This window comes from Thecamonas trahens, assembly GCF_000142905.1.
Source record: "Thecamonas trahens ATCC 50062 unplaced genomic scaffold supercont1.3, whole genome shotgun sequence".
Taxonomy (NCBI): Eukaryota; order Apusomonadida; family Apusomonadidae; genus Thecamonas; species Thecamonas trahens.
This window is the reverse complement of record NW_013657677.1, coordinates 246,545-269,441: the sequence shown is the minus strand read 5'-3', so window position 1 is coordinate 269,441 and position 22,897 is coordinate 246,545. Positions and strand designations below refer to the sequence as shown.

Genomic DNA, 22,897 nt, shown 5'->3' with positions numbered 1-22,897 from the left:
GGGGGGGGGGGGAGGTAGTCGGACGGTCACGTGTCTTGCCCTCGTGGACAACCATACCTCTCTGACCGGTGTGTGCGTGTGTGTTGTATCTAATGGCAGAATATACAGGCGAAGAGGTTGTTCGGGCACTCGTAGTCTCATCATCGGTGGTGGTGGGAAGAGTCGGCCTGAGGGCGTCTGTGCCGCCGCTGGAGACGGCCGGTGTCGACGCCATGCCGCTGGCCACCTGCCAGCTCTCGAACCATCTGGGCTACCCAGGCGGTGCTGGCGGCCAGTTTTTCACTCCGGAGATGGTAGCAGGTGTGCGCAAGGGCCTCGCCGACAACCGACTCTTTGCGCGCCTCCGATACGTCATCACGGGCTTTCTGGGAAAGGTTGACTTTGCCAGCGCGCTCATGGACTTGCTCGACGACGCGTCAGCCGCCGCGCCGGACGCCATCGTCGTCGTCGATCCCGTGCTCGGTGATGGCATGCGGCTGTATCTTCCGTCTGAAATGGTCGATCTGTTGATCCGCACCGTCGTCCCGCGCGCATCGGTCATTACGCCCAACACCACCGAGCTTCTGCTTCTCGCCGGCCGCTCGCTCGACGATGGTGCCTTTACCAATGCGGCCGACCTGGTCGCCGCCCTCGACACCGTCCACGGCCTTGGTGTTCGCACTATTGTTCTGACTTCGGTCGATCCGGCGGCAGACGGCGCGCCCGGCTCAGTCTTTGATCCTGCGCGGGTCTCGGCGCTGGTTTCGGACGCCGCCACCGGGATACGGACGCTCATCCACGTCCCACGCATCGACGCCAACTTTGTCGGAACCGGCGACCTCTTCTCGGGTCTGCTTGTTGGCTGGCATGCCAAGCTCGGTGCCGCGAGCACCGAGTGGGTGGAGCCGGCCGCTCGCGCCATCGCCGACATGCAGCGAGTCCTCACCGCCACGCCGCCGGGCAGCGAGCTGCGGCTGACCGCGAGCCTGGATGCGCTCTTTGCCGCCGATGCCCCGTTCCCGGAGCCTCAGCGCTGGTCGCCGTCCTAGCCCGACTCGCCGGCATCAGGCTCGGCAAAGGTCGAAAAGTCAAACCCGATGTACGGAATCGAGGCCCGAAGCAGGAACTCGTGCAGAAAGCCGTACTGCTCGGGCGTTTGCACCATCTTGGTCCGCTGCTTCCGCAGACTCCACATCAGCGTGCGGACGTCAAACAGCGGAGGGAGTTCAAAGACACCAGCCCGGACTGCGAGCTCGGCCCGGTGCTCGGCATCGCTGTCCGGCACAGCGGAGATGCCACCGCCGACGGCGGTCGCCACCTGAAGCCGCCGCAGCAGCGTCCGCGCCACCAGAAAGACCCCGGTCCGGCCCACCCCGGCCGAGCAGTGGACGAGAATGGGCGGATGGCCCGGCGACGCGTCGAGCGGCCGCGGACAGTGACTGTTGACCGCTCGCATAAATGCGGCGAGCTTCTTGTGCTTGGGCGTTCCGTGGTCGCGCCACGCCGTGAGCTGAAAGTGCTTGACCACCCGCGGGAGCGCACGCGAGCCAGGCGCGTACACCTCAAACGTCCGCACCACCCAGTTTTCCGATCGGTGAAACTCTTCGCCCACGCAGTCGACCGCTAGCCCGGCCGCAGGCAGATCGAGCGTAAAGCCGAGCGCAGGCCAGTACTTGTGGACCTTGTCGACCGAGCCCTCTTTGCACATGCCGAGCATGACCACAGCCTCGACTTGGTGCTGCCACACCATCCGCCAAAAGTGGGGCACCGTCCGCGCCAGCGGGCCCTGTGCCGCAATGTACCGCGTCCCATCCAGCGTGATGCTGTTCGCATTGATGTACAGCAGCTTGCCGACCTCGGACAGGTCGCCGCTGGCCTCCGGTGGCGCGTCATAGATTCTCACAATCGTCGACGCCACAGGCAGGACATCATCATAGCGGTTGAACGGCATCGTCGCCTTGGCTGTCACCACTCGCGGCGGCACATCCACATCCTTCCGGCACATCCTCTGCTCCGCGCCAGCAACAGTCACCACACCCGCAAATCATCGCCCACACATCACCGTCCACACACAGACCACAGTAGCCCACAGCCCCATACATTGCCACCCCCGCAGCCCGTACAATACGTACATGACAGCCGTAACAGCCCCGGCACGCTCCTCACCTCTGTAAGCAATCCAAGTCCCCAGCCCTGCGCCCACACTGCCAGCCGCACCACATTGGCGCCCGCCCTCCCCCTCTTCCCCTCCTCCCCCCCCCCACCCCCACCCCGTCACTCTGCTAGCATACCGAATACTCTTTAGAAAACCCGCCTTCGTCTTCGACTTGAATCTCAACATAGCGCTCAAAGATCGATCTTTGCCGTTGCACCTCGGCCAGGTCGTCCATGCCCTGCGACAGCGAGTGTACGTGCGTGGCGACGAGTGGCCTCTTGCCCCGGCACTGCTGCTTCCTCCTACCCAGCTGCAGCTGCCTCTTTACCTTGCCAATGAAATTGGCCATGACTGAATGTGGCCGCAGCTGGAAGGAGGGGGGGATGGAGAGTCAGCTCCGCTGTTCAAGCTTAAGGATGCGTGCCTCGAGCTGCGCCACAGTCTGGGCGTGCTCTGCCTCGCGGGCATCGAGGACAGCTGTGGCGTGGGTGACGACGTCGATGGGGGCATTCGCCGACTCAGCCACCGCCTCGGCTATCGAGGTCTGCATAGCAAGAAGCGCCGCGAGCTTGTTTTCAGCTGTCGTGACGGCCAGCTCGGCCTTGGCGGCGGCGCGCCGGAGAGAGCGCGCCTTGCCTGCCAGCTCGGAAACGTCGACCTCGCTGACGGGTGCAAGCGAAGCGCTACCGCCGCCCGCTGACGACAGTTTGGCCACCTCCGCCCGCGGTCCGCTTGTTCGCTTGAGGGCGGCGATTTTGTCTCGGAGTGAGGCGACGGTGTGCTCGAGCTGCGACTTGGCGTCCTGCAGCACGTCGATCTCATGCTCGTACGAGAGAATGGTGTTGTCAAGCGCCTGGTTGAGACCAACGTAGACACCCAGCTTCGTCTCGTGCCGAGTTTGGATAGCCTTGAGCTTGGCGTTCTCCTCGGAGAGCCGGAAAATCTTCAGGTTGAGCTGAAGCGTCTCCTTCTCGTGCTCGAGAGCTACGCCGGCCTCAGCAGCCTCGAGCTTGGAGCTGACGTCGTCGAGGCCGTCGAGCGCGGCGCCATTGAGTTGGGCCTGGTAGTACTGCGAGAGGACAGATACCTTGTTTTGGTAGGCTCGGCAGTCGCGCTCCAACATGCGGCGAGTCTCGGTCAGCGAGCTAATAACCTCCTTCGCCTGTGCCAGCTGGGTTGACATCGCGTCAAGCTCGCTCGTCTTGGCCGAGAGCGCCTCGGTCAATCCGTCGTTCTTCTGCCGGAGATCACTGATCTGGGCCCTGTGCCGGGCGCGGATGGCCGACGACTCCTCCATGTACTTGTCCTCCAGGCGGGCAATCTTGGCGCGGAGCTCGTCCATTTCGTTGCGAGCCTCGGCCTCGGCGGCTTCGCGCTCAGCCATCACCTCCTGCAAGTTTTCAAAAGTGGCAAATACCTCGACGAGTTGCGCCATGTCGACGCCTGGCGCGGCATGGCCACTCGTTGACAGCACCTGCAGATCTTTGACCGCCACTAGCTTGCTCTCTTCCTCGCTCAGCTCGGCAGCGAGTCTTGTCTTGGTCTCCTCCAGCTCGGAAATTGAAGCTTGAAGCGCAGCGAGGTCAGCACGCCCGGCTTCTTCACCATCGCTTCCGCCGTCAAAGCTTGCCGCTGCGGTGGCGATCTCGTCAGGGCCTGCGTTGCGAAGCCGCGACAGCGTCCGCTGCAAGTTGCGGATCTGGTTCGACGTTCCCACTAGCCTGGTGAGCGACTCGAATCGCTTCGAGAGCATCGAGAGCTGCGTCGAGATGACTGGCGGCTCACCGCCCACGACTGGCCGTGACACTTCAGTCTGAGCTGCGGGCGCGGCCCGGATGGTGGCGTATGGGTTGGCTCGCGGTCGCGGCCGGTGCGGCTCGGCCGTGGCCACCCGCTTCTCACCCACACCGGCTGACGGGACCGGCGACGCTCGTGGCGAGCCACCTTCTGCTACTGCATCCTCGAGCGACGCAATGATCGCCCGGATCTGGTCGATGTTGTTGTCGTGCCGTTTGAGGGTCATGGTCGAGAAGCCCGGCTTGAGCGACCTTGCCGTTGCTGTTCTTCTTGGCGGTGGCCTTCTCGTCGACAAAGCAGCAGCAGCAGCCTGCAGCCTCTGCGAGCGCTCAACGAGCGCATGTTGCTCCGACTGGACATCTTCTGACCCGCGCCCGCCGTGCCGCTCTGAGCTTCCCACCGCGCCCGCCGCGGTGGCGCCGCCTCGAGCTGACCCATCCGCCCGTTGTGGCTGCGGCATGGCTATGTCACCCACCCTTGCCATTTGACCAACTCAGCGGGAAGCGCTTGCCCAAGCAACCGCGGTGGCCTCGTCAAGTCGAGTGCAATTGCTTTGGCGCGGGTGTCTGCTGCTGTAGGTCGGTGGGTGTGCGGTCACAGAGCGAAGTTCACGACCTTTTCCCCCGACGTGGCTGATCACCAGCTTGGCTGGCAACCTGATCACCCTCGTAGCCCTCCACCCCACTCCCCACCTACCACACACCCTGTACCGCGCCATGTACTATGCTGTGGCAGTAGCAGTGGCTATGACCATGGTGGCACTCACAGTTGCATCTGCAGCAACGTTCCCCACTGCCTGGAAGCAGTCGTCGCCTGCCTACACCGCCCTGGACCTCATCGCCGTTGCCTGCTCCTCTTCTCGCTGTGTGCTCCGTGCAGGGACGGACGAAACGGATGCCGTGTACCCCACCCTTCTTTGGCTGCCTGCCGGTGCATCGGTGGCACAAGCTCCACCGTCGGCGGTCTCCACGCTCGCTTCTCTCGAGTACTCGCTCTCCACCAACGTCCTGTCGTCGTCGCTGGTGGTCCTCGAGAGCGCGGCCTCGTTTTGCGCTGCCGTCTCCCGCTTCCCGATGGAGGGCACAAGCTTCTTTGTCTTTGACGGGCCGAGCTCGGCCGGGTTGGCCAAGCCGACCGCGAGCGTGCCCGACTCGTGGCCCGGCGCGCTGGCCGCGTCGCCGTCGTCGGATGTCGTGCTCATGACGCCGACCGACCCGACATACCCGCCAAACGCCCCTCCTCCGACGACCAACGCGTTCTACCTCTCTCCCGGTGGGTGCCAGAGCTGGAAGAAGATCGACTCGCCGTGGGCACCCTCGGCGGCTGTGCCTCGCGCCGTCGGCCTTGCTGATGGCTGGGCCATTTATGGCTACGAGCTCGGCGCGGCCGACGCCTACGAGATCACTCTCGCGCCGCTGGATGTGGCGTCGTCTGCGCAGTTTGTCAACGTCACTCTGCCGCTGGCGCGGACAAGCAAGCTGTCGATCGCTCGCGTCCACTCGGTAGCCTCTCTTGACGGCGGCGCAATCCTTGTTGTCGTTGTTGACGTCGTCGGCGGTGTGGCCAAGCTGCGCGCGCTGCGCGGCGAGCCAAAGACCGCTGACACCGGTCTGCACACGATGAGCTGGTCTTTGCTTCCGACCGAGATTGTGCTCGACGGCGTTGCCGACACGCCGTCACTGCTGCGGGTCGCGGTCTCATCGGCCGGCAGCGGCATTGTGCGGTGGTGGGCCGAGGCGACGCCGAGCAATGTGACGCGGGTTGTATTGGATGCTGGCTTTGCCACGCCTGTTGCGACCAAGTCCATGCCTGCACAGCGTCATCTGAGTGTTATCACCTCGCCAGGCTCAACCACTCAGCTCATGGTCGCGCTTGGCGACTATGGCTTTGTGGCGACTGCCACCGTCGACTCGGCTTCCACGCTTGCCCAGTTTGAGGTCCATGCCAACGGGCCTGTGCCCAACGAGTGGACCGCGCTCACCTACTACCACCACGGAAAAGTGTTCCTAGCGCTCGGTGAGTCGTCGCTCCTTGTCTCGACCGACAACGGCACAAGCTGGAAGCCGTCGCCGCTGCCGCCGATCAACCTCAGCAACATGTTTGTCACCGATGATGGCTCTATCTGCGGCTACACCTCTGGCTCGCTCAACTGCGCTGCCGATCCGGTGGCCGGTACCAGCTGGACGTCAGTGACGCCGACGTACGGCGTTGCCGGGTTTGCTTACGGCAACGGTGTTTGGGTCTATGCCGACGCGCTCGGCTACCATGCCCACCTGTGGATGGCCTCCTCGCTGACCGGTGAGTTCAAGAAGACGTACGAGGCTCGCGGCTCGGTCATCGACCCGCTTCCTGCCTTCACCCAGCTCTTATTTGGCGACGGCGCGTTCTGGGCCTTTGCTCAGGGCGAGACGCATCCCAAGCTTGTGCGGTCGACCGACGGCGAACATTGGCACGACGTCCTCCGCCCGCTCCAGGGCTGCTCCTTCTACGGCACTGTTTACGCTGCCGGGGACAAGATCTTCCTGCAGTGCTCGCACGAGTCGGAGGTCTTTGTGTGGGGCGGCGGGGAAAAGTGGACTCGCGTTGCCACGTTCAACGGCACCATCGACGGCGAGGAAATCATTGCCCACATCTCGGCCCTTGCCGGAGGCAGCGATGGCTATGTCGTCTCTGCCGGCGAGAAGATGCTCTACTCTACAGATGGCACGTCGTTCAAGGACGTTCCTCCGCCGGCCGTATCGCGCAATGTTCTCCAGTTCACCCAGCTCGCCTCGGACGGTGCCGGCAACTACGTGGCCCTCGGCCAATACGAGTACGCTCGCGGCGGCGCCTTTGTCTGGACGGCCCGGGCCTAGCGGCGAAGGAGCTTAAACTGACTCTTTGCACGATCAAGCTGGACATTCAGCGCCGCGCTTGCATGGGCCTGTGCGTCTGCTAGCTGGGCGTCCGCGTCGGTGATGAGCTTGCGCAGCCGCACAAGCTCGTCAGAGACCAAGGTGCCGCCACGGGCGCCTGCACCACGCTGGCGTAACGTGTACAAGCTCCCACCACTCGCTGCGTGTGCCTCGGCCAGCGGTGCCAGCAGCGCAGCTTCTACAGCAGTCGTCGCAAGTTGACGCTGCGCTGCTGTATGGCGCGCTTCTGGCACAGCGCTGTTGTTGGGCCCTGAGATGGAGGCACCGCTGCCACGCCCGGCGCCCGAGTGGCGATGCCGAAGGTACGCCGTAACAGCGACGCTGCGTTCAGCAAGGCAAGGGGCGGGGCAACAAATGTGGGCTCTGTCCCGTAGTCGCTCTCCCCGGTGCTACTGCTCGGCGACTCCTCCCACGCCCCCTGGATAGCCTCAAACAGCGGCAGAAGTTCGCCCATGGCCTTGCGGAGCGACGCAAAGGTTGATCGCGCTAGAGCCTTCGGTGCGCGCGCAACGAGATCGTCGACTCTCGCTGCTGCCACAGCATCCAAGGGCAGTTTTTGGTCAAGATTGTCAACCGTTGGCCCGCTGGGCGCTCCGCCTTGCGTCGTGCGCACAGCAGCTACTGACACCATCCATCGCCAGAAGACCTCGAGCTTGGCTGCGCCCTCGGCGCGGGCCAGCAGCCACCTATGGGCATCATCGAGCATGGTGGTGATTGCGGCGCAGGCGTCCGGTCGTGCCGCCAGCCAGCCCGTCATTAGCGACGGAGCAACACCCTCGTTGCGCAGCCATGCTGCCGAGGCACTTGCCTGCGCACGCAGCGTGGCCACCGCACCCACGGCGACGCGGACCCGCCCCAGCTGAGCCATCAGCCCGTTGGCGCTCAGCACGCTATCCGAGCTTCCGCCACTCGCGCTCGGCACACTGCCGAGTTCTAGCTGCCCTTGTGCCGCAGGCGGCGGTTCATCATGCACAACTCCATCAAGACCCAGGACCGCCGGGTGGGCAACACTGGGAGGGACCGGAACCGATGCCGCGAGCAGGCTCGAGAGCAGCTGACCGGCGGCAAGGACCCGACCCAAAATTAGGAGCAGCGATCGCGGCTGCATGCTAAGCGGATGTCTCAGCTCGGCCTTGTCGACCTCACTCAAAACATGATCGTAGTGAGCGGAGAGCGAGGCGGCGACGGCCGGGGGAGGGCGTCACGCAGCGGGAGGGCGTGTTCGCTGGCGCCATGGGCGATAGACGCTCTACGGGCGGCCTTGAGATGGGAAGCAGCAATCCTAGTAGTCTCATCAGAGACCTCTGCCAGCGGACCGGCAGCAGCAACGACCAGGACATCGGCCAGTGCGTGCCACAGCCGCGAAGTCACCGTATCGGCCGCCGCCGAGAACGAGCGGTTCGAGTTGTGCTTTGCGGCGCGGAGGACTTCGGGAACGAGGGCATGACTCACGCCCTGTGCATGCAGCAGTCTGCACACATAGCTTAGTGCCGGCTTGACCTCTACGGCCTGCATGGCCTTTGGTGTTGGACTGGGACGTTGGAGGCCAGGTTCGAGACGAGTGTGGTGCGTCGTCCCTTCCCGACCTCCGACAGCCACCGGCCCAACACCGGTCGCCGCGGCTTGCCACGCGGTCCCAGGAATTGTTTATGTAGATGTATGAGTAGACGCCGTAGTTGGAGATCAGGCAGGAGAACCCGGAGCTCTAGACGTGCGAGGCCAATGTTGAGTCGCTGGTCTCTGACTCGCGGACTCGCGCACACTCGACCCCCCACACACACCCACACACATACACCCACAAACATACACTCGGACATGCCGCAGGGCGACGTCTCTGTGTATCGACGTGCGTAGGTGGTCGTAGACGGCGTGGCGTCGTCGCACGTCGCGCTCATCGCGGGCGAGTGGAAGGCGCGCGCTCGTTCCACCACTCTGCGCGCGAGAAGACGACGGCGACGACGGGCGGACTGGCCACGAGCGTGAAACGGGCGCGCGCAGACACCAGCGGCGCGCGGCGGTCATCAAAGCGCGCTGGCGGCGAGCCTGACTTGTTCTTCTTGTTCATGCACTACGTGATGGTATGCTTGGCGACGTCTCTGTGTATCGACGTGCGTAGGTGGTCGTAGACGGCGTGGCGTCGTCGCACGTCGCGCTCATCGCGGGCGAGTGGAAGGCGCGCGCTCGTTCCACCACTCTGCGCGCGAGAAGACGACGGCGACGACGGGCGGACTGGCCACGAGCGTGAAACGGGCGCGCGCAGACACCAGCGGCGCGCGGCGGTCATCAAAGCGCGCTGGCGGCGAGCCTGACTTGTTCTTCTTGTTCATGCACTACGTGATGGTATGCTTCCGTGCGCGGCGCCGACGCTGGACGACGTCTCCTCGCTCGCCGACTCGGTCTTTGCCGCTGACGGCACGCACCCCGACGCCTTTGCCGAGTTCCGCCGCGGGCGTCTGCTCGAGCGTCCACGAAATGAACTCGGCGCTCGCCGGCGCGTTCGCGTCGCGCGACATGCTCGTCCTCGAAAAGGCCTCACGCGCCTCCGCCTCACCTCCTCGCTCCTCATGTCGGCTTCAGCCACGCCGACCGGCAAGCTCGTCCGTCGCAAGAAGATCCACAACGTTCTCCCGCTCTCCCGTCTGGCCGCTGTGTTCAACTCTGTGATGCTCTCCTTCCCGGTCGTCGGGGTCGTCACCGCGACAGCAACTCGGGCATCCTTCAGGCGGGTGTCTACGTGTCGGCCGCCATCACGTGCGGGCGCGCCTCCCACCTCCAGCCACAGGCCAAGCAGGCGTTGCGCAGCGTCGGCCGGTGATCTGGAAGTCGAGCATCATCGAGTTGTTCACTTTGAGACGCGCGACAACTCGTCCGAACGACCGTACCTTTTTGGGTTATCTGCCGTTGCCGTTCGAGCCGTAGCGCAGCGAGGTGGTACCAGCCGAGATGGCAAAGTCTGAGAGCGAGAGTGTCGATAAGAGCGAGTAGACCTCGGCTGCAGTGGGTCTGGCGACAGCGTTGGTTGACCAGCATTGCTCAATGATATGACGGACGGCGGTGGAGGGGACATCAAAGGCCGAGACGTCTGGCCGAAAGCCGGTGCGGATGTCGTAAGAGACCTTGAGAGGGGATGGGCCGATAAAGGCTGGCCGAGCGGCGAAAAGCTCAAAGAGGATCGAGCCAAGGACAAAGACATCGCCTGCACGGGAGAGTATGACACCGGCCATGTCCTCGGGCGACATGTAGTAGGCATCCGGTACGGCGGTCAGGGTGCCGACGGCGGATTGCAGCGATTCAAAGCCGTAGTCGACAAGCGCAACATCCCATCCGGTGGCGACCAAAGGCGACTCCGAGCTGTCAGGCCGCTTGGTGACCAGAAAGTTGGACGGACGCAGCGCGCCATGGCCGTGTTCGACGATGGCGTGCAGCTCAGCTGCTGCCAGCGCCATTCCCTCCGCTAGCGATCGGACTTCGATTGTCGACAGCTGCGGCGACATGACGTCACGGACGCTGCCGTCGCTGAACTGCGGGAGGACAAAGCCGACGTGCGGCGTCTGGAGGCAGATGGCGAGAGGCCCGACCAGATGCGGTGTCTCGCGAGAGCATTTCCAGCTGGAAACGCAAGCGAGACCAAAGTTGACGAGTTGAGACGCCAACGCCATGTCCTGCCGAAGGAGAACCTTGACTCGGACCCGCCGTGCGTTGCCCATCGCCGCGACGCCGTGGACAGAGTCGACTGCACAGTCGGCGATGTGTGACTTGGCCACACTCCCAACGTGGGTCGGTCCGAGCTGCGCCATCAGGTTGCTCATATCGTCGGCGGTGAGGAGCTCAATGCCTGATCCGGCGGGCGCCGGCTCTGCGCGGCTGGATCGTGGGCTATTGTTCTCGACAGCATTGAGAAGAGCGGCCTCCGCCAGCTCGGCTGGCTTGCGCAAGTGAGCCGTGGCTGGCTCGTGGCGCAAGGCGACGTCGTGCGGGCGAATGAATTGGAAAACGCGCGGTGGCGCTTTCGACTCGCCGTCCAAGCCGGGAACAGCTTCGATGTGTGCTGTAGTGGACGCCTCGAGCTCAACGGCGAGGCCTGGTGCAACGAAAACGCCGCCTGGAGTGGCAGCATCCCAGGTTCGGGAAAGCCGGCTCTGGAAACTGCGCTCCATCTCGGCACGGTTGCGGCTGATAGACGATGCGCCGATGAGGCCAAAGACATGCTCCCACAGCGTGTGCAGCTCAAAAATGGCTGTCTCGATACGCGCGCCATTTGTCAACGTGGATGACACGTTAGACATTGCGTCTGACGAGGCATTGGCCGCCATGGTCATCCTCACAGGACTACTCCCTGCCTCAGCGCTAGAGCCCGTGCCCGATCCGTGACCCGAGGACGTCCCTCTCGCAGCGGTAGCTGGCGGCGAACAGTAGACGGCGAGAACGGTGATAGGACCGGTCCCGCCCTCGAGCACGGTGATGTGCGAGGTGAGCTCGACAAAGTTGGCCGGGCCCGCTACACCAATGTTGACCCAGCCAAAGCCCCACTCTCGAACCTCGCCGTCAACTTTGCCAGCGAGCGAGCCGATGCGGCTGTGGAAGGTTTGGACCTTCTAAACGCGTTGTTCTCGCCGTGGCAGAAGCGAGCCATGGCGTCACGCAGCTCGCAGTGAACAAAGATGGTGTGTTCGCCCGAGCTGTCGCTCCGCGGATACACAATGTGTTCGGGCGAGTAGAGCTTGCCGATCATGGATGCGGCATCACGCGGCCGGATCCGCTGGTCCGGCGCAGATCGCCACAGCGATTGCATGACGGCAGACATGCCGATGAGGCCCGGCGGAACGTGGGACAAGTCGGGTCGCCGTCCATCGATGACGTCAAGCGCAACTGCGAGGGGATTCTCGCTCGCATACAGATCCTTGCGGGTAGCCAACTCCCAGAGAGTGATTCCGAGCGAGTATGCGTCGCAGGGCGGTCCGAGGGCACACGCGCCACTTTTCAGAATCTCTGGCGCCGCCCAGTAGAGCGTACCGATCTTGGCCATCGAGACTGCCACGAACGGGTCAGACTCTCCACCGCGAGTGCCGCTCGACGGTGCTCGCGAGGCGGCCGTCATTTCCGACTTGTGCATACCGCGGACAAGCGAGCCGAGAGATGATGAGATGTCTTGAGAGTGCGTTGGGGAGTCCGCACCACTGACACCAGCAATGGCAACAAGCTTGGGTCGCAGCGCAGACATGCCAAAGTCGCAGATCTTGGGCACCCAGTTGACATCAAATAGGACGTTGAGCGACTTGAAATCACCATGGACCACATCAGCTTCGGCCAGATACGCCAGTCCCTGCGCCACATTGTGCGACCACTTGAGGATGATCGACGGGTCGAGCGAGAGCGCAGAGGTGTGCAGGACGGCATACATCGAGCCGCGGCTCATAAACTCAGTGACAATGCCGGGCGGCTTGAGCACAATACCCATAAAGATGACAATGTTCGGGTGCCGCAAGCGGAGGAGAATGTCAGCCTCTTCGGCAAAGGCCTGTACATCGTTGGATGTGATGACCGAGCTCGGCCGCTTGACTGCAACATTCATGGCTCGCCATTCGGCCTCGTACACGGTGCCAAAGGCTCCGGCGCCAATCTCCTCGCCCATCGTCACGGCGCCAGCTGGGATGATCAGCTGCGACGACGAGCCGACAGCGTAGACATGAATCTTGCGCTTGCGGACATAGACACCGGTCACGATGATCGCCACTGCAAGAACAAAGGCGGTAGCTACGCAGATGGTGGCGATGAGGGCAGAAGAGACTCCGGTCGAAGGTGAGGAATTGGTCTGTGCCGACCGGGCGTGCTCGATGACAATGACAGTGCGCAGCTCATCCGAGGCATGGAGACCAAAGGCAACCGCAAAGGCACGGACTTCCGTCCGGCCGTCGCTCTCGAGAGCAATAGGTGCGTCATAGGTGATTGAGCCGAGATGTGGAGCAGTACCATCGAGTGTGTAGAAGATGGACGCGTCGGGCGTTAGCGACTTGAGCTCGAGTACTATCGCCGTGGTGTAGACACCAGCGGGCGGGTTGGCAATCGGCACGGCCGTCTTGCCGAGCACAAGCGCGACACGGGAGGCCTCGGCTAGCGCAAGGAGTTCGGTCCGATAGCTCGCCCGCTCTTCATCCGATGTTGCCCTATTAAAGTGATGAAGAAAGGCATTCCACGCCCGTGTGAGCTCGACCTCCTGAAAAACTGATCGCGACGGCTGAGGCGCCCGGCCCTGGCCGGCGGCAAGGAGCTCAAAGCCGATCCGGCCGCGCTCGTGCGGGATTAGCGCCGCCGTCGAGTACCGGACAGGAAAGCCAGACGTCATGGCCGGTAGTGAGGCGTTGGTTGCGGCCGGCGACGCCGCGTAACGCATCAGCTCCTTCGCCTCTTCGACGTAGAGCGATCCTTTGGGGATGGCAAGGGTGCCCAGAAAGGCAAGAAGGCTCATGTCCGACTCCGCGAGGCTGGCCAGCACACCGTCGTAGGCAGGAAAGGCAAACACTACCAGGTCGTCCTCGCGCACGCCGGACTCGATGACAAAGCTCACCGCAGTTTCGATGCCACACATGATGGCCACGTCGCCCGAGACAAAGTCCAGATAACTGGCCATGAGCGTGCGATTTGAGCCCGGCTTTGGCATAAAGTAGCCGCGCTCGAGAAGGACAGAGTACTCGTCAAGGGATGCGAGGATGCGCGAGTCGATGAACGAGACATGGCCATTTGAAAACTGGTTGTAAAACTCGAGGCCGTGCATGCGGACCAGGAGGTAGTCGAGCATGATCGATGCCGGGAATACTTCCATATCTGTCGCCAGGCACGCCATGCCGCGGTCGAGCAGAGAGTGACACAAAGAGAGCAGCTCTGCCCACGTTGCTGGAGGCGTGGCCGCGAGGCCAGCCCCGGTCATGGTCGACCGCCGCATCGTGCAGATCTGGTTCTCGGCCACAACCGGGACAGCGTACATCGAGCCGTCATCCCCGCGACAGCCTTGTAGGACAGTATCCGGTACGTCTGCCGCCAGCTCGGCCTCGTCCCAAACATCGTCGAGCGGCACATAGTGGTCGCGATCAAAGATGGTGAAGCCGCCGCCACGCGGAAACCATGGAATAATGTCTCCGGCACCGGGCGCAAGCACCCAATGCAGGTACGATTCAAGAGACGGCGGCATGTCCAGCGAGGCAAAGTCAATGTCAAAGCTGGCGTTGTGGCTCGCCATGAAGCCTTGCGCTATCGATGCAAAAGCGTTGTCGATCGATGAATCCAAGTAAAAGGAATGCATCCGGAGCCGCGGCCGAGTCTGCTTACCGCAACATGGCACACCAGGCATTCCGTCCGCAACTTCCGACGACACCAACGCCAGCATGAGAATGGTACATGCCAACCTCCACATATGCGCAGAGGAAGAGTGTCGATGTGTGAGTATATGCGGGAGAGTGTGTGGGGCGAGCCAACTGTTTGCCCACGAGCTCGGGAGAGTACCCGCACGTCAAAGCCTCGCTGCAGCTATCATGAGATTGGGTATGGTGACGTTGTCGTTATCCTCTCGAGACACATTGTTCCGTACCTGCCAGTCGCACATTTGCAACCCAAAGTTGGCCAAACTACGACCTTTTTGGTCACCAATCCTCCCACCACCACTCCCCACCACTTTCCACCCGCGCGTAGAGGGCCACGGTCAAAGCCAGCTACTGGTCACCGCGCACAAGCCCGGCATGGCGGCACCGGACAACGGAGCCAACCTCAGTCTGGAGGACCAGAACAAGGCCAACTTGTCGAACATTCTGCAACACTTGCGCAATGCGCGGCGTGAGGGCAACGTGGCCGACCAGGTGGCCAACTGCGGCTTTGCAGGCCGGCACCACCTCCGTAGAAACAAGCCGCGCGAAGCGCTACCATACTTTGTAGAACAGCTGAGGCTGGCGGCGAGTCCGCTAGACACAGCCTGGGCTCACCGCGCCATTGGCTCGACTTACGCTGCCCTGGGTGACTTTGACAAGGCGTACGCGAGCCACGAGTCGGACGCGGCTGCGGCCGCGGGCCTCGAGCCCGTCTTTGACGACCCGGGCACCGGCGAGCCGTCGTGTCGCGAGCTGGAAGAGTTCCGTGCCGCGGTTGCCATGGGCAAGTCGGCACAAGCGCAGTACGACGCAGCCGAGACCGCCGCTGAAACTAGGGCCGCGTCGGCCCGTGCTCTCGCTGCGTTTGAGGCCGCGCTCACACTTGCTCGCTCTCTACCGGCGCCGGCGACGATCCCGGCGGCTGAAAAGGCCAAGCACATGATCCGGGTCCTCGTCGATCTGGCCAACGCGTATGCAGAGGCCGGAAGATATGACGCTGGCATCGCTGCTGCTGCCGAAGCTGTCGAGCTCTTTACCTCGCTTCCGCGGCGAGTCGACGACGGCGGCGAGTACTGCTCGCTCGGCTCCATCACCTACTCGGCGTTTGGCTACGTCAACCGCGAACTGCGGCCGGAGCAAGCCATCGTCGCGTACCAAAAGGCCCGTGATCTCGCGAGCACGGTCGTTTTCACTCCACAGGGCAAGCGGAAGAAGGCCGAGGGCGCCTTGGCCATCGCCGACATCCACGCCTCGATGGGCCAGTGCTACATGGTGCTCCGAGACTACGCCTCGGCTGGCCGCGCCTTTAACGAGGAGCGCAATGCTGCCGAGCGCGTTTACCGCAAGGACCTCGGCCATCCGCGGGTCACCGTCGCTCGCGACAACTACGCCGCCGTCCAGACCGCCCGTGACTACACTGAAGCCCTGCCGAATCTCAAGGAGCGGGCCGCAGCCTCGGGTGCCATCGCCGACATCCTCGTCTACCTCAGCCATCTGCTGTTTTTGGGCATGCACGCCGACGCTCGTGACGCCGCTGCCCCGCTCGCCGAGCAGTACATGGCGGCGCTGCCGGGCCCGCTTGCCCACGTCAGCCACGCATCCGGAGCCGAGCTCCTGGACCTCTACGCTGCCGCACTCTCCAAGCTCGGCTTGCACAACGAGGTTGTCCGTGTGCGCAAGGCTGAGCTCACTGCTGCGCGCGCGCTTGACTCGAGCGACAGAGCCGTCGCGCTCGCCCTCTGTAACCTCGGCGTAGCCTACGACGACGCCGGAGCCAGTGTCGAGTTGACCGAGGACACCCACGTCCAGGCACTCAATCTTGCGCTCCAAGCCGGTGATCTCGAGCTCGCTGACATGGTGTTCAACAATCTGGAAGAGTTCTACTTTGCTGCAAACCCAAATCACCCGCGGCTCGACTCGCTGCTGGCACGCCACAAGCAGGCTCTCGGCCTCGGCGTCCTCTCGCAGCCAGTGCCCGCCCTCGATGAGCTCTGCCCTCCGCGCGATCTCACGCCACCGCCGCCGCCGCAAGTGGAGGCACCGCGACCAAAGCGTCGCCGCCCGCCGCGCCGCGGACAGATCACCACCGGCGGTCACACCAATGTCAACGGTGTCATCGCCGAGCTGGCCGACTCGGAGTCGTCGTCTGGCGAGGAACGACCAGCCAAGCGGGCTCGCACGCCGCAACATATCGCACCGCCAGCTGGCCACCTGCCACGCGGCCGCCAGTCGCCAAAGACTCGCATCCGTATCTCAACGTTCTCGCCGAGCTACGACTACCCCATCCATCATGCTTACAGCGATGACGACGGCGACGTTGCAAACTCAGACGTGGGGAACGGCGGCGATGATGAGCACCGAGTCGAGCCCACCGTTGGCGGTCAGTCGTCTCCTGCGGGACCTCGCCCGCCGCCGCCGCTGCGCGTCAAGATCCAGTTTCCCGGCCCGAACCACACGCTCCTCCTTGCCTTTGACTCGCAATCACCAGTCTCGATCCGCGAGGCCATGGAGCTCGCCGCCACTCGGTACCGCGCCATCCACGGCCGGCTGCCGATCATAAGCGCGCTTTTCTTCGAGACTGCGCAGCTGTGGCCAGACGACGAGCTGCGACACGTAGTGCAAATCGAACCACCGCCGCTTCTCTCCGCCCGCGTGGCCTCTTACACCGACGTCCCTCTCACCGAAGTGTATATGGGGGGCTCGAGTGAGGTAAGGGCCCGACTGCACGAGTGCGACAACGCCGGCGGCGCGCGTCTGGATCTGAGCAATCTCAACCTGGCCGATGCACAAGTAAGCAGCATGCTGCCTCTTCTCGCTCGTCGTGACTCGCTCACAGCACTCGATCTCTCCGGCAACATCCTCGGCGACGTGACGATGACACGGTTGGCGCCAGTGGTGACAACGTTGCCTCGGCTGAGCGCGCTCAGCATCTCCTCGAACGTTCTCGGTGCAAAGGGCCTTTCGGTCCTGTGCAAGGCGCTCATGGCCGCAGATGGGCCGCCGCTGGCGGCGCTTGACGTCAGCCACAACGCTGCAGCTGTGCGCGATAGGCCGACAGTGATGTCGCAGATGGTACGGTCGCTCGGCTTTGCGCTCGGCGCGTCGGGCCAGTTGTCGGCCTCGCTCACGTCGCTCGACCTTTCCAACCTCTCGCTTACTCCTGACTTTTGGTCAGAGCTCGCAGAGCCGCTAGCCCGGCTACCAGCTCTCGTCAGTCTCGCCGCTGGCTTTAACGTCTTGGGTCTGGGCAACGCGCTCCAGACTCTTCTCGCTGCTGCAGCGGGCACCGATTCGGGCCTGGCCGCACTCAACACGCTGCGGCTTCCAGGGTTGGCCCCGAGCTTCACCCCACCGTTTGGCAGGAGTGCCACCGACGCCGACGAGCGTGCCTTTGAGGAGCTCGGGTCAGGGCTCGAGCTCCCGCACACACTCCACACGCTCGACCTTGCCAGCAATCGACTCGACGGGCGCGGGCTAGCCGCGCTTGCGCCGCTGCTGCAGCGTGCCGAGAGCGTGACAGCGCTTGACATCTCGGGCAACGAGCTGTGCTCGCTTCCGGACCTCCTCGCCCGCCTCCCGCCCAACCTCATCCGGCTCGACGTCCGCGACAATCCGCTCGTCGCTGGATCCGACGAGGTGGTGCACAGGACAATGTTGGGCATGGTGCTGAGCAGCAAGGCGTATCCACAGACGATTGTGGTCGACGCAGGCTGTGAACTCGTGACTGCCACGCAGCAGGCACTGCCGCAGGCGGAACGATCCCGGATTGTTGTAGCCGAGCTGTAGATGGCTCCTGCTCACTGCATGCGCATGATCTCAACAATCGACTTGCGGAGAAGGCGGGTGGCCGGGAGTGCCGCGGCTGAAAGCGCGGAGAGGATGGCGACAACAAAGACAACGATGAGGATGGTGGTAGGAAAGACAAACGGGACCGGGAGCTGGACAAAGAGTGTGCGCTGGAGGAGCATGGTCCACCCGACAAAGGTGCCAATGAAGACGCCGGTCAGCGCGGCGGAGAGCACGAGGACAAAGGCTTCGTAAACGTAAATGCGCCGGACCTGGCCGCGGGTGGCGCCGAGGGCACGAAGGACGGCAATTTCCTTGGACGACTCGTAGATGTTGGAGGCCATGGACGAGACCAGCGAAAAGTACGAGATCCACATGGCCATGACGGTGGTAAAGATGAAAAAGTAGTTGAGGACCAGCTCGGCAGCGTCGAGGGCGTCGACTTCAGAGCGCAGGTCTGAAACGTCAAAATTGCGCAGGTCAAAGAGCAACTGGTCGAGCTCGTCGTCGCCGACGTTCTCTGAGATGGAGAGGTACACCGTTTCGATGGGCACGTCGTCAAGTGAGACCGAGTTGGCCTCGTCACCGCCGATCTGCTCGAGCAGACGGCGGAAGGTCGGAAACGAGACGATGATGTCGAGGCCGGCAACGCTGGGGAACTTGGAGAAGCGGAAGACTGGCGACGAGTCGACAAATGCGAGCGTCCGGAGCTGGAGCCGGTACTCGGCGTCGCCGACAGGCGTGATGAACTGGCAGAGGAGCGACCAGGCGTCGCCGATGGAGGAAAAGGCAAGCGACTGGCGGTAAGTGGTCGGAGCGAGGGCCATGCCGGAGCCGGCGGGCGTGTGTAGCAGCTCCGAGAGCGACTGGCGCTTGTAGCCATTGCGGACGGTGCCGACGTTGAGGAAACCGTCAAAGACAACGTCGTAAAAGTTGGGCGAGACTGCGTAGACATCAGTCTCTGCCTCGAATACCCGGCCTAGATTGGTGACTTTGGTCTGGTCGAGGTAGACCTTCGCGTCGTGAAGGGCTACCGAGGAGTAGGCCCAGTCACGGACAATAGGCGAGGCCTCGAGGATGATCTCGAGCTCACCGAGGCGGTCAACCTGCGGCGCATCGACCGTCATGCGGGCGCCGCGGGCCTGGCGGACCGAGTAGACAAAGGTCTGGATTTGAAGCGAGAACGAGACCGAGATAAAGATGATGACGGCGAGCGAGACCGAGTACATGAGGGTCGTCTTGCGGTTGCGCAGCTTGTGGGCGATGAGGTTCTTGACGACGACAACGGTGACGGCCGACGACTCCCACCACGAGAGGAGGAAAAGACCAGGAGGCGCTCGATCATGTGCTGAAAGTTGAGCGCGAGGAGGGCGAGGCCGAGGAGCATGCCGATGAGGAGACCAAAGAAGATGTTGAGGAGGAGGGTGAGGTTGAACGAGAGCAGCGCGAGCGGGAGGAGGTAGTAGACGAGGAAGCCAAAGACAGCAAGGGTGGAGCCTGTGACAACCAGTGCCCACGAGACCTTGCCGTCCTCGTTGCGCTCGAGCGAGATCTTGACCGCAGACTGCTTGGAGCGGGAGACCTGGAGAGCAGCGACGAGCGAGACGCCGAGGGCGGTGCGGATGGGCGCCAGTGCCGAAATGACCGGAATGGTGAGACCGAGGACGGTGGCGAGGATGATGCCTGCCGGCGAGAGCCACGGCGAGATGGAGACGTCGGTCGACGACTCGAAGAGGTTGGCAAGGAGGTAAAAGGCGAGCTGCGAGACGCCCATGCCGACGACATAGGCGGGAAGGGCGTAGGCAAAGGCCTGCAGGAGAAAGAGCTGGACGACACCGGCCTTGGTCATGCCGAGCATGCGCATGGTGCCCATCTCGAACGTCCGCGTCTCCACATTGACCATGAGCAGCGAGTAAATGAGGAGAACTGAAAGGCCCGAGAGAATAAAGATGACAATGTTGAGGATGAGGCCGAGGAAGAGCGAGAAGAAACGAGTTGCCCGCAGATTCTCAACAATTGGCTCGTCGGCGTCGAGTTGGTTGAAGCCGAGCGCGTAGACAACCTTGGACGTGAAGCGAAGCACGTTCTTCTGGATGGTGTCAAAGTCGGACGAGAGGTACGGGTCGATGCGCGGCGGCGGGAGGTTGACGTTGATCTCCGACGCAAACTCGGCCATGCTGGAGGCGCCCAGCATGGAGCGCACATCCTGAAGCTCGGTGGTGTTGGCGTTGAGCGCGTCAGCGAGCGCTGTGGCAAGTGTGCCGAGTTCGACAAGCGCAGCTTGTGTGTCTGACGCCGCAAACTTGCCGAGCGACGACGGGAGAATGCCGGCGACGGTGAGCGGGAGGTTGATGCGGAAGGCCCACGGGAGGCGGTACTTGCCCTCGGCGTAGGGAAAGGCGTTCGCGAGATCGGACGAGGTCCACGGCTCCGAAGCGTTGGTGTACGCCGTCGAGTTGAGAAAGGCGTCTCGGGCGGCGGTGTCGTCGTCGACAAGAGTCTGAAAAAAGTGGCGGAAGACCGAGTTGGGCTGCGCCTGGGTCCGGACCGAGAGCGAGACGTACGTGGTGTCGCCAACACTCACGCCGAGGATGGTGGCGAGGTTCTTGTGGAGGAGGACCGACGACGGCGGAATGACGCCAAAGGTGTACGCACGTCCAAGCCCCATCCGCACCTCGGCCGCCGAGTCAATGGCGTAGACAGAGGCCTGGGTGAGCGGGGTGTACTCGGACGAGCAGAGGACCTGGAGACAGGTCTTGGCCGGATCGCGCCGGACAACGCCGTCGGGCCCGGGCTTGCGCCCGGGATCGATGGCTTCGATGGCTTCGTCGTTGCAGACTGGGGCGGTGAGCGAGCTCGGCTCGTAGCTCCACTGCGAGGGAAACGGATGGCGGGCGCTGGCAGCTGCGGCAGCAGCAGCACGTGGGTGGCAGTCGGAGAGGGCCATGATGTCGGCCTGGAACTTGACTCGTGGCGAGTGAAAGGTGTACGCTTCGCCGATGGCAGAGCTCAGCGAGTCTTCCTTGACTGTGGTGTAGTTGAGCAGCGATGCGCCAGTCCAGCCCGCCGAGACCAGCTGCAGATCAATCTCTCCCACCTCTGCCTCAGAGAGGCGGAGAAAGACGACAGGTGCATTAGAGAGGACCGACATGACAACCGCCGAGACAAAGACCACCAACATACATGCCGAAAATCCCAAGCAGTAGTTGAGCTTGGACGAGCAGACCGTGGCGCAGGTATGTCCGACCAGGAACCTGCTCTGGGCACGCCACGACCCAAACGCCGCCCTGCCGACCTTGTCCTCGGCGCCATGTGGTTCCACCTCTAGGCTCTGCATATCTGACCACACTCACAAAGGGTGAGGTGCGAGAGTGGAGTGATAGCAAAGAGGCGAAGAGTAGGAGGGGGGGGAGGGAGGGAGGGGGAGGGGGAATGGGGAGGAGGCTTGGTCACGTCAGCGGGCGAGCGAGCGATCCGTCGGTGTGTTCGATCTGTCGGCGTGGTCGATCCCTCGGTGTGATCGAACACGACGAGGATAGGGGATGGGACGCGGGATGTGGGGAGGGAGAGGGGGGGAGGGGGGGATGTGTGTGTGAGAGAGAGAAAGTGAGCGTGTGAGAGTGTGTGTGGATGATCGAGGCGGAGATGGGAAGATGGGCGGATCGACGCGAGTCGTGCGGAGGTGGAGGGGAGGAAAGGGGGGGGAGGGGGGGGGGGAGGGGGGAGGACGGGGGGGAGCAACACCCTGGTGTGGAGACTGGAGTCAACCCTACCACTCTACACTCTACCTCTCCAGGAGCAACGACAGATGCGGTGCCTGGAGTTGCTTCTTCTCAAGCTGCAGTCGCTCTTGCCGGGCGCTGTGGGGGTGGCACAGTCGGGGAGCTCGGCGCTACCGACGTCTCCGCACTCGGCGTCGCCGCTAGCCTCGCCGGCTGTGTCGGGCTCGGCTGCGGGCGTAGGGCCGATGAGCCACTCGGCGCTGGAGGCCGGGACTATGCGGACAGCAATGGTGGAGCGTGCGAGTCCTGCGGCAGGTACAATGCGTCCTACCGTTGCCGCAGCAGCTTCTGCTGCTCCTACCCCTGCTGCTCCTGTTGCTCCTGTTGCGCCTGCTGCTTCTGCTGCTGCCGTCATCCTCCAACCCACCGATGCGCTGGCGGTGCCACCTGCCGGCCACGCCGAGCTTGCCCACTCGGCTGAGGAGTGGTCCGAGTGGACCGGCGAGATCGAGGTCGATGCCGAGGTCGACGCCGAGAACACTCCTCTAGCCTTTCCCCGGCGGCCGTCGGCGTCAGCGAACCGATTGTCGCCGCAGGTCATTCAGCGCCGATACTGGCCGAGCCCGAGCCGATGCCCGAGCCGGCTGTTCCACCGATGCCCGAACTGCCGCCAGCGCCTGTCTCGCGGCGCCCGCGCAAGGTCCAGCCATCCAACTACTTTGAGTCGATGGGCATCACGCCGACAATCAAAAGGCGTCGGTGGTGCCTGCGTCGCCAATGGGCGCGCACCCGACCGAGGCTGCGCTCGCGCCATCGCTCCGTGCCGACAACAACGCCTCGCTCTCGGCCTCGTCCTGCGAGTGGGGATCTGGCTCGTCGCTTTGCTAAGCTCCGCTCTCCCCACGTTGCGATTGGACACTGTGCCCAAAAAGCAGCGTACCGTCCTTCCCCCCCCCCTCCCCCCCCCCCCCATTAATGCTATCCGCGCCGCATCAACTGCCGAGATGGACCGTAGCCTCATGCAAGTGATGCAATTACTGGTGGCAGCCGCCGTCTTTAATCGGCCATCGTGGGTCGTGGGTGGTCACAGTTGGTGGCAGCGAGCGAGCGGCTCGCCGAATGTCGCGTACTGGCGGCAGCCAGCGGTCAGCCGCAGCCAATGATGGAGTGAGGAGTCGCTCTCGGCTG

The 22,897-nt window shown here is 63.4% G+C and overlaps 9 protein-coding genes across 9 annotated transcripts; 4 read left to right on the top strand and 5 right to left on the bottom strand.

The window, feature by feature from the left end:
* Positions 1-4: 4 nt before the first annotated feature.
* On the top strand, positions 5-1,288 carry AMSG_00692 (pyridoxal kinase). The gene has a single exon (XM_013906968.1). The coding sequence runs from the start codon at positions 93-95 to the stop codon at positions 1,026-1,028; it is 936 nt and encodes a 311-aa protein (XP_013762422.1). The 5' UTR covers positions 5-92; the 3' UTR covers positions 1,029-1,288.
* Positions 1,025-1,984, bottom strand: AMSG_00691 (protein-tyrosine phosphatase; the record flags this gene model as incomplete). Its single annotated transcript, XM_013906967.1, has 1 exon — positions 1,025-1,984. The coding sequence occupies one exon, from the start codon at positions 1,982-1,984 to the stop codon at positions 1,025-1,027; it is 960 nt and encodes a 319-aa protein (XP_013762421.1).
* A 463-nt stretch (positions 1,985-2,447) lies between these two features.
* AMSG_00690 (uncharacterized protein) lies at positions 2,448-4,463 on the bottom strand. The gene has a single exon (XM_013906966.1). It carries the CDS (start codon positions 4,413-4,415, stop codon positions 2,526-2,528), a length of 1,890 nt encoding a protein of 629 aa, XP_013762420.1. The 5' UTR covers positions 4,416-4,463; the 3' UTR covers positions 2,448-2,525.
* A 184-nt stretch (positions 4,464-4,647) lies between these two features.
* AMSG_00689 (uncharacterized protein) lies at positions 4,648-6,786 on the top strand (the record flags this gene model as incomplete). Its single annotated transcript, XM_013906965.1, has 1 exon — positions 4,648-6,786. One exon carries the CDS (start codon positions 4,648-4,650, stop codon positions 6,784-6,786), a length of 2,139 nt encoding a protein of 712 aa, XP_013762419.1.
* Positions 6,787-7,024: 238 nt separating this feature from the next.
* On the bottom strand, positions 7,025-8,361 carry AMSG_00688 (uncharacterized protein; the record flags this gene model as incomplete). The annotated part of the gene is made up of 2 exons (XM_013906964.1): positions 7,025-7,991; positions 8,093-8,361. 2 exons carry the CDS (start codon positions 8,359-8,361, stop codon positions 7,025-7,027), a joined length of 1,236 nt encoding a protein of 411 aa, XP_013762418.1.
* A 1,376-nt stretch (positions 8,362-9,737) lies between these two features.
* AMSG_00686 (TKL protein kinase) lies at positions 9,738-14,080 on the bottom strand (the record flags this gene model as incomplete). The annotated part of the gene is made up of 3 exons (XM_013906963.1): positions 9,738-11,083; positions 11,258-11,421; positions 11,448-14,080. 3 exons carry the CDS (start codon positions 14,078-14,080, stop codon positions 9,738-9,740), a joined length of 4,143 nt encoding a protein of 1,380 aa, XP_013762417.1.
* Positions 14,081-14,576: 496 nt separating this feature from the next.
* AMSG_00685 (uncharacterized protein) lies at positions 14,577-18,062 on the top strand (the record flags this gene model as incomplete). Its single annotated transcript, XM_013906962.1, has 1 exon — positions 14,577-18,062. One exon carries the CDS (start codon positions 14,577-14,579, stop codon positions 17,985-17,987), a length of 3,411 nt encoding a protein of 1,136 aa, XP_013762416.1. The 3' UTR covers positions 17,988-18,062.
* AMSG_00684 (uncharacterized protein) lies at positions 17,413-21,359 on the bottom strand. The gene has a single exon (XM_013906961.1). The coding sequence runs from the start codon at positions 21,322-21,324 to the stop codon at positions 19,111-19,113; it is 2,214 nt and encodes a 737-aa protein (XP_013762415.1). The 5' UTR covers positions 21,325-21,359; the 3' UTR covers positions 17,413-19,110.
* A 436-nt stretch (positions 21,360-21,795) lies between these two features.
* On the top strand, positions 21,796-22,597 carry AMSG_00683 (uncharacterized protein; the record flags this gene model as incomplete). Its single annotated transcript, XM_013906960.1, has 3 exons — positions 21,796-22,305; positions 22,332-22,409; positions 22,463-22,597. 3 exons carry the CDS (start codon positions 21,796-21,798, stop codon positions 22,595-22,597), a joined length of 723 nt encoding a protein of 240 aa, XP_013762414.1.
* Positions 22,598-22,897: the final 300 nt, after the last annotated feature.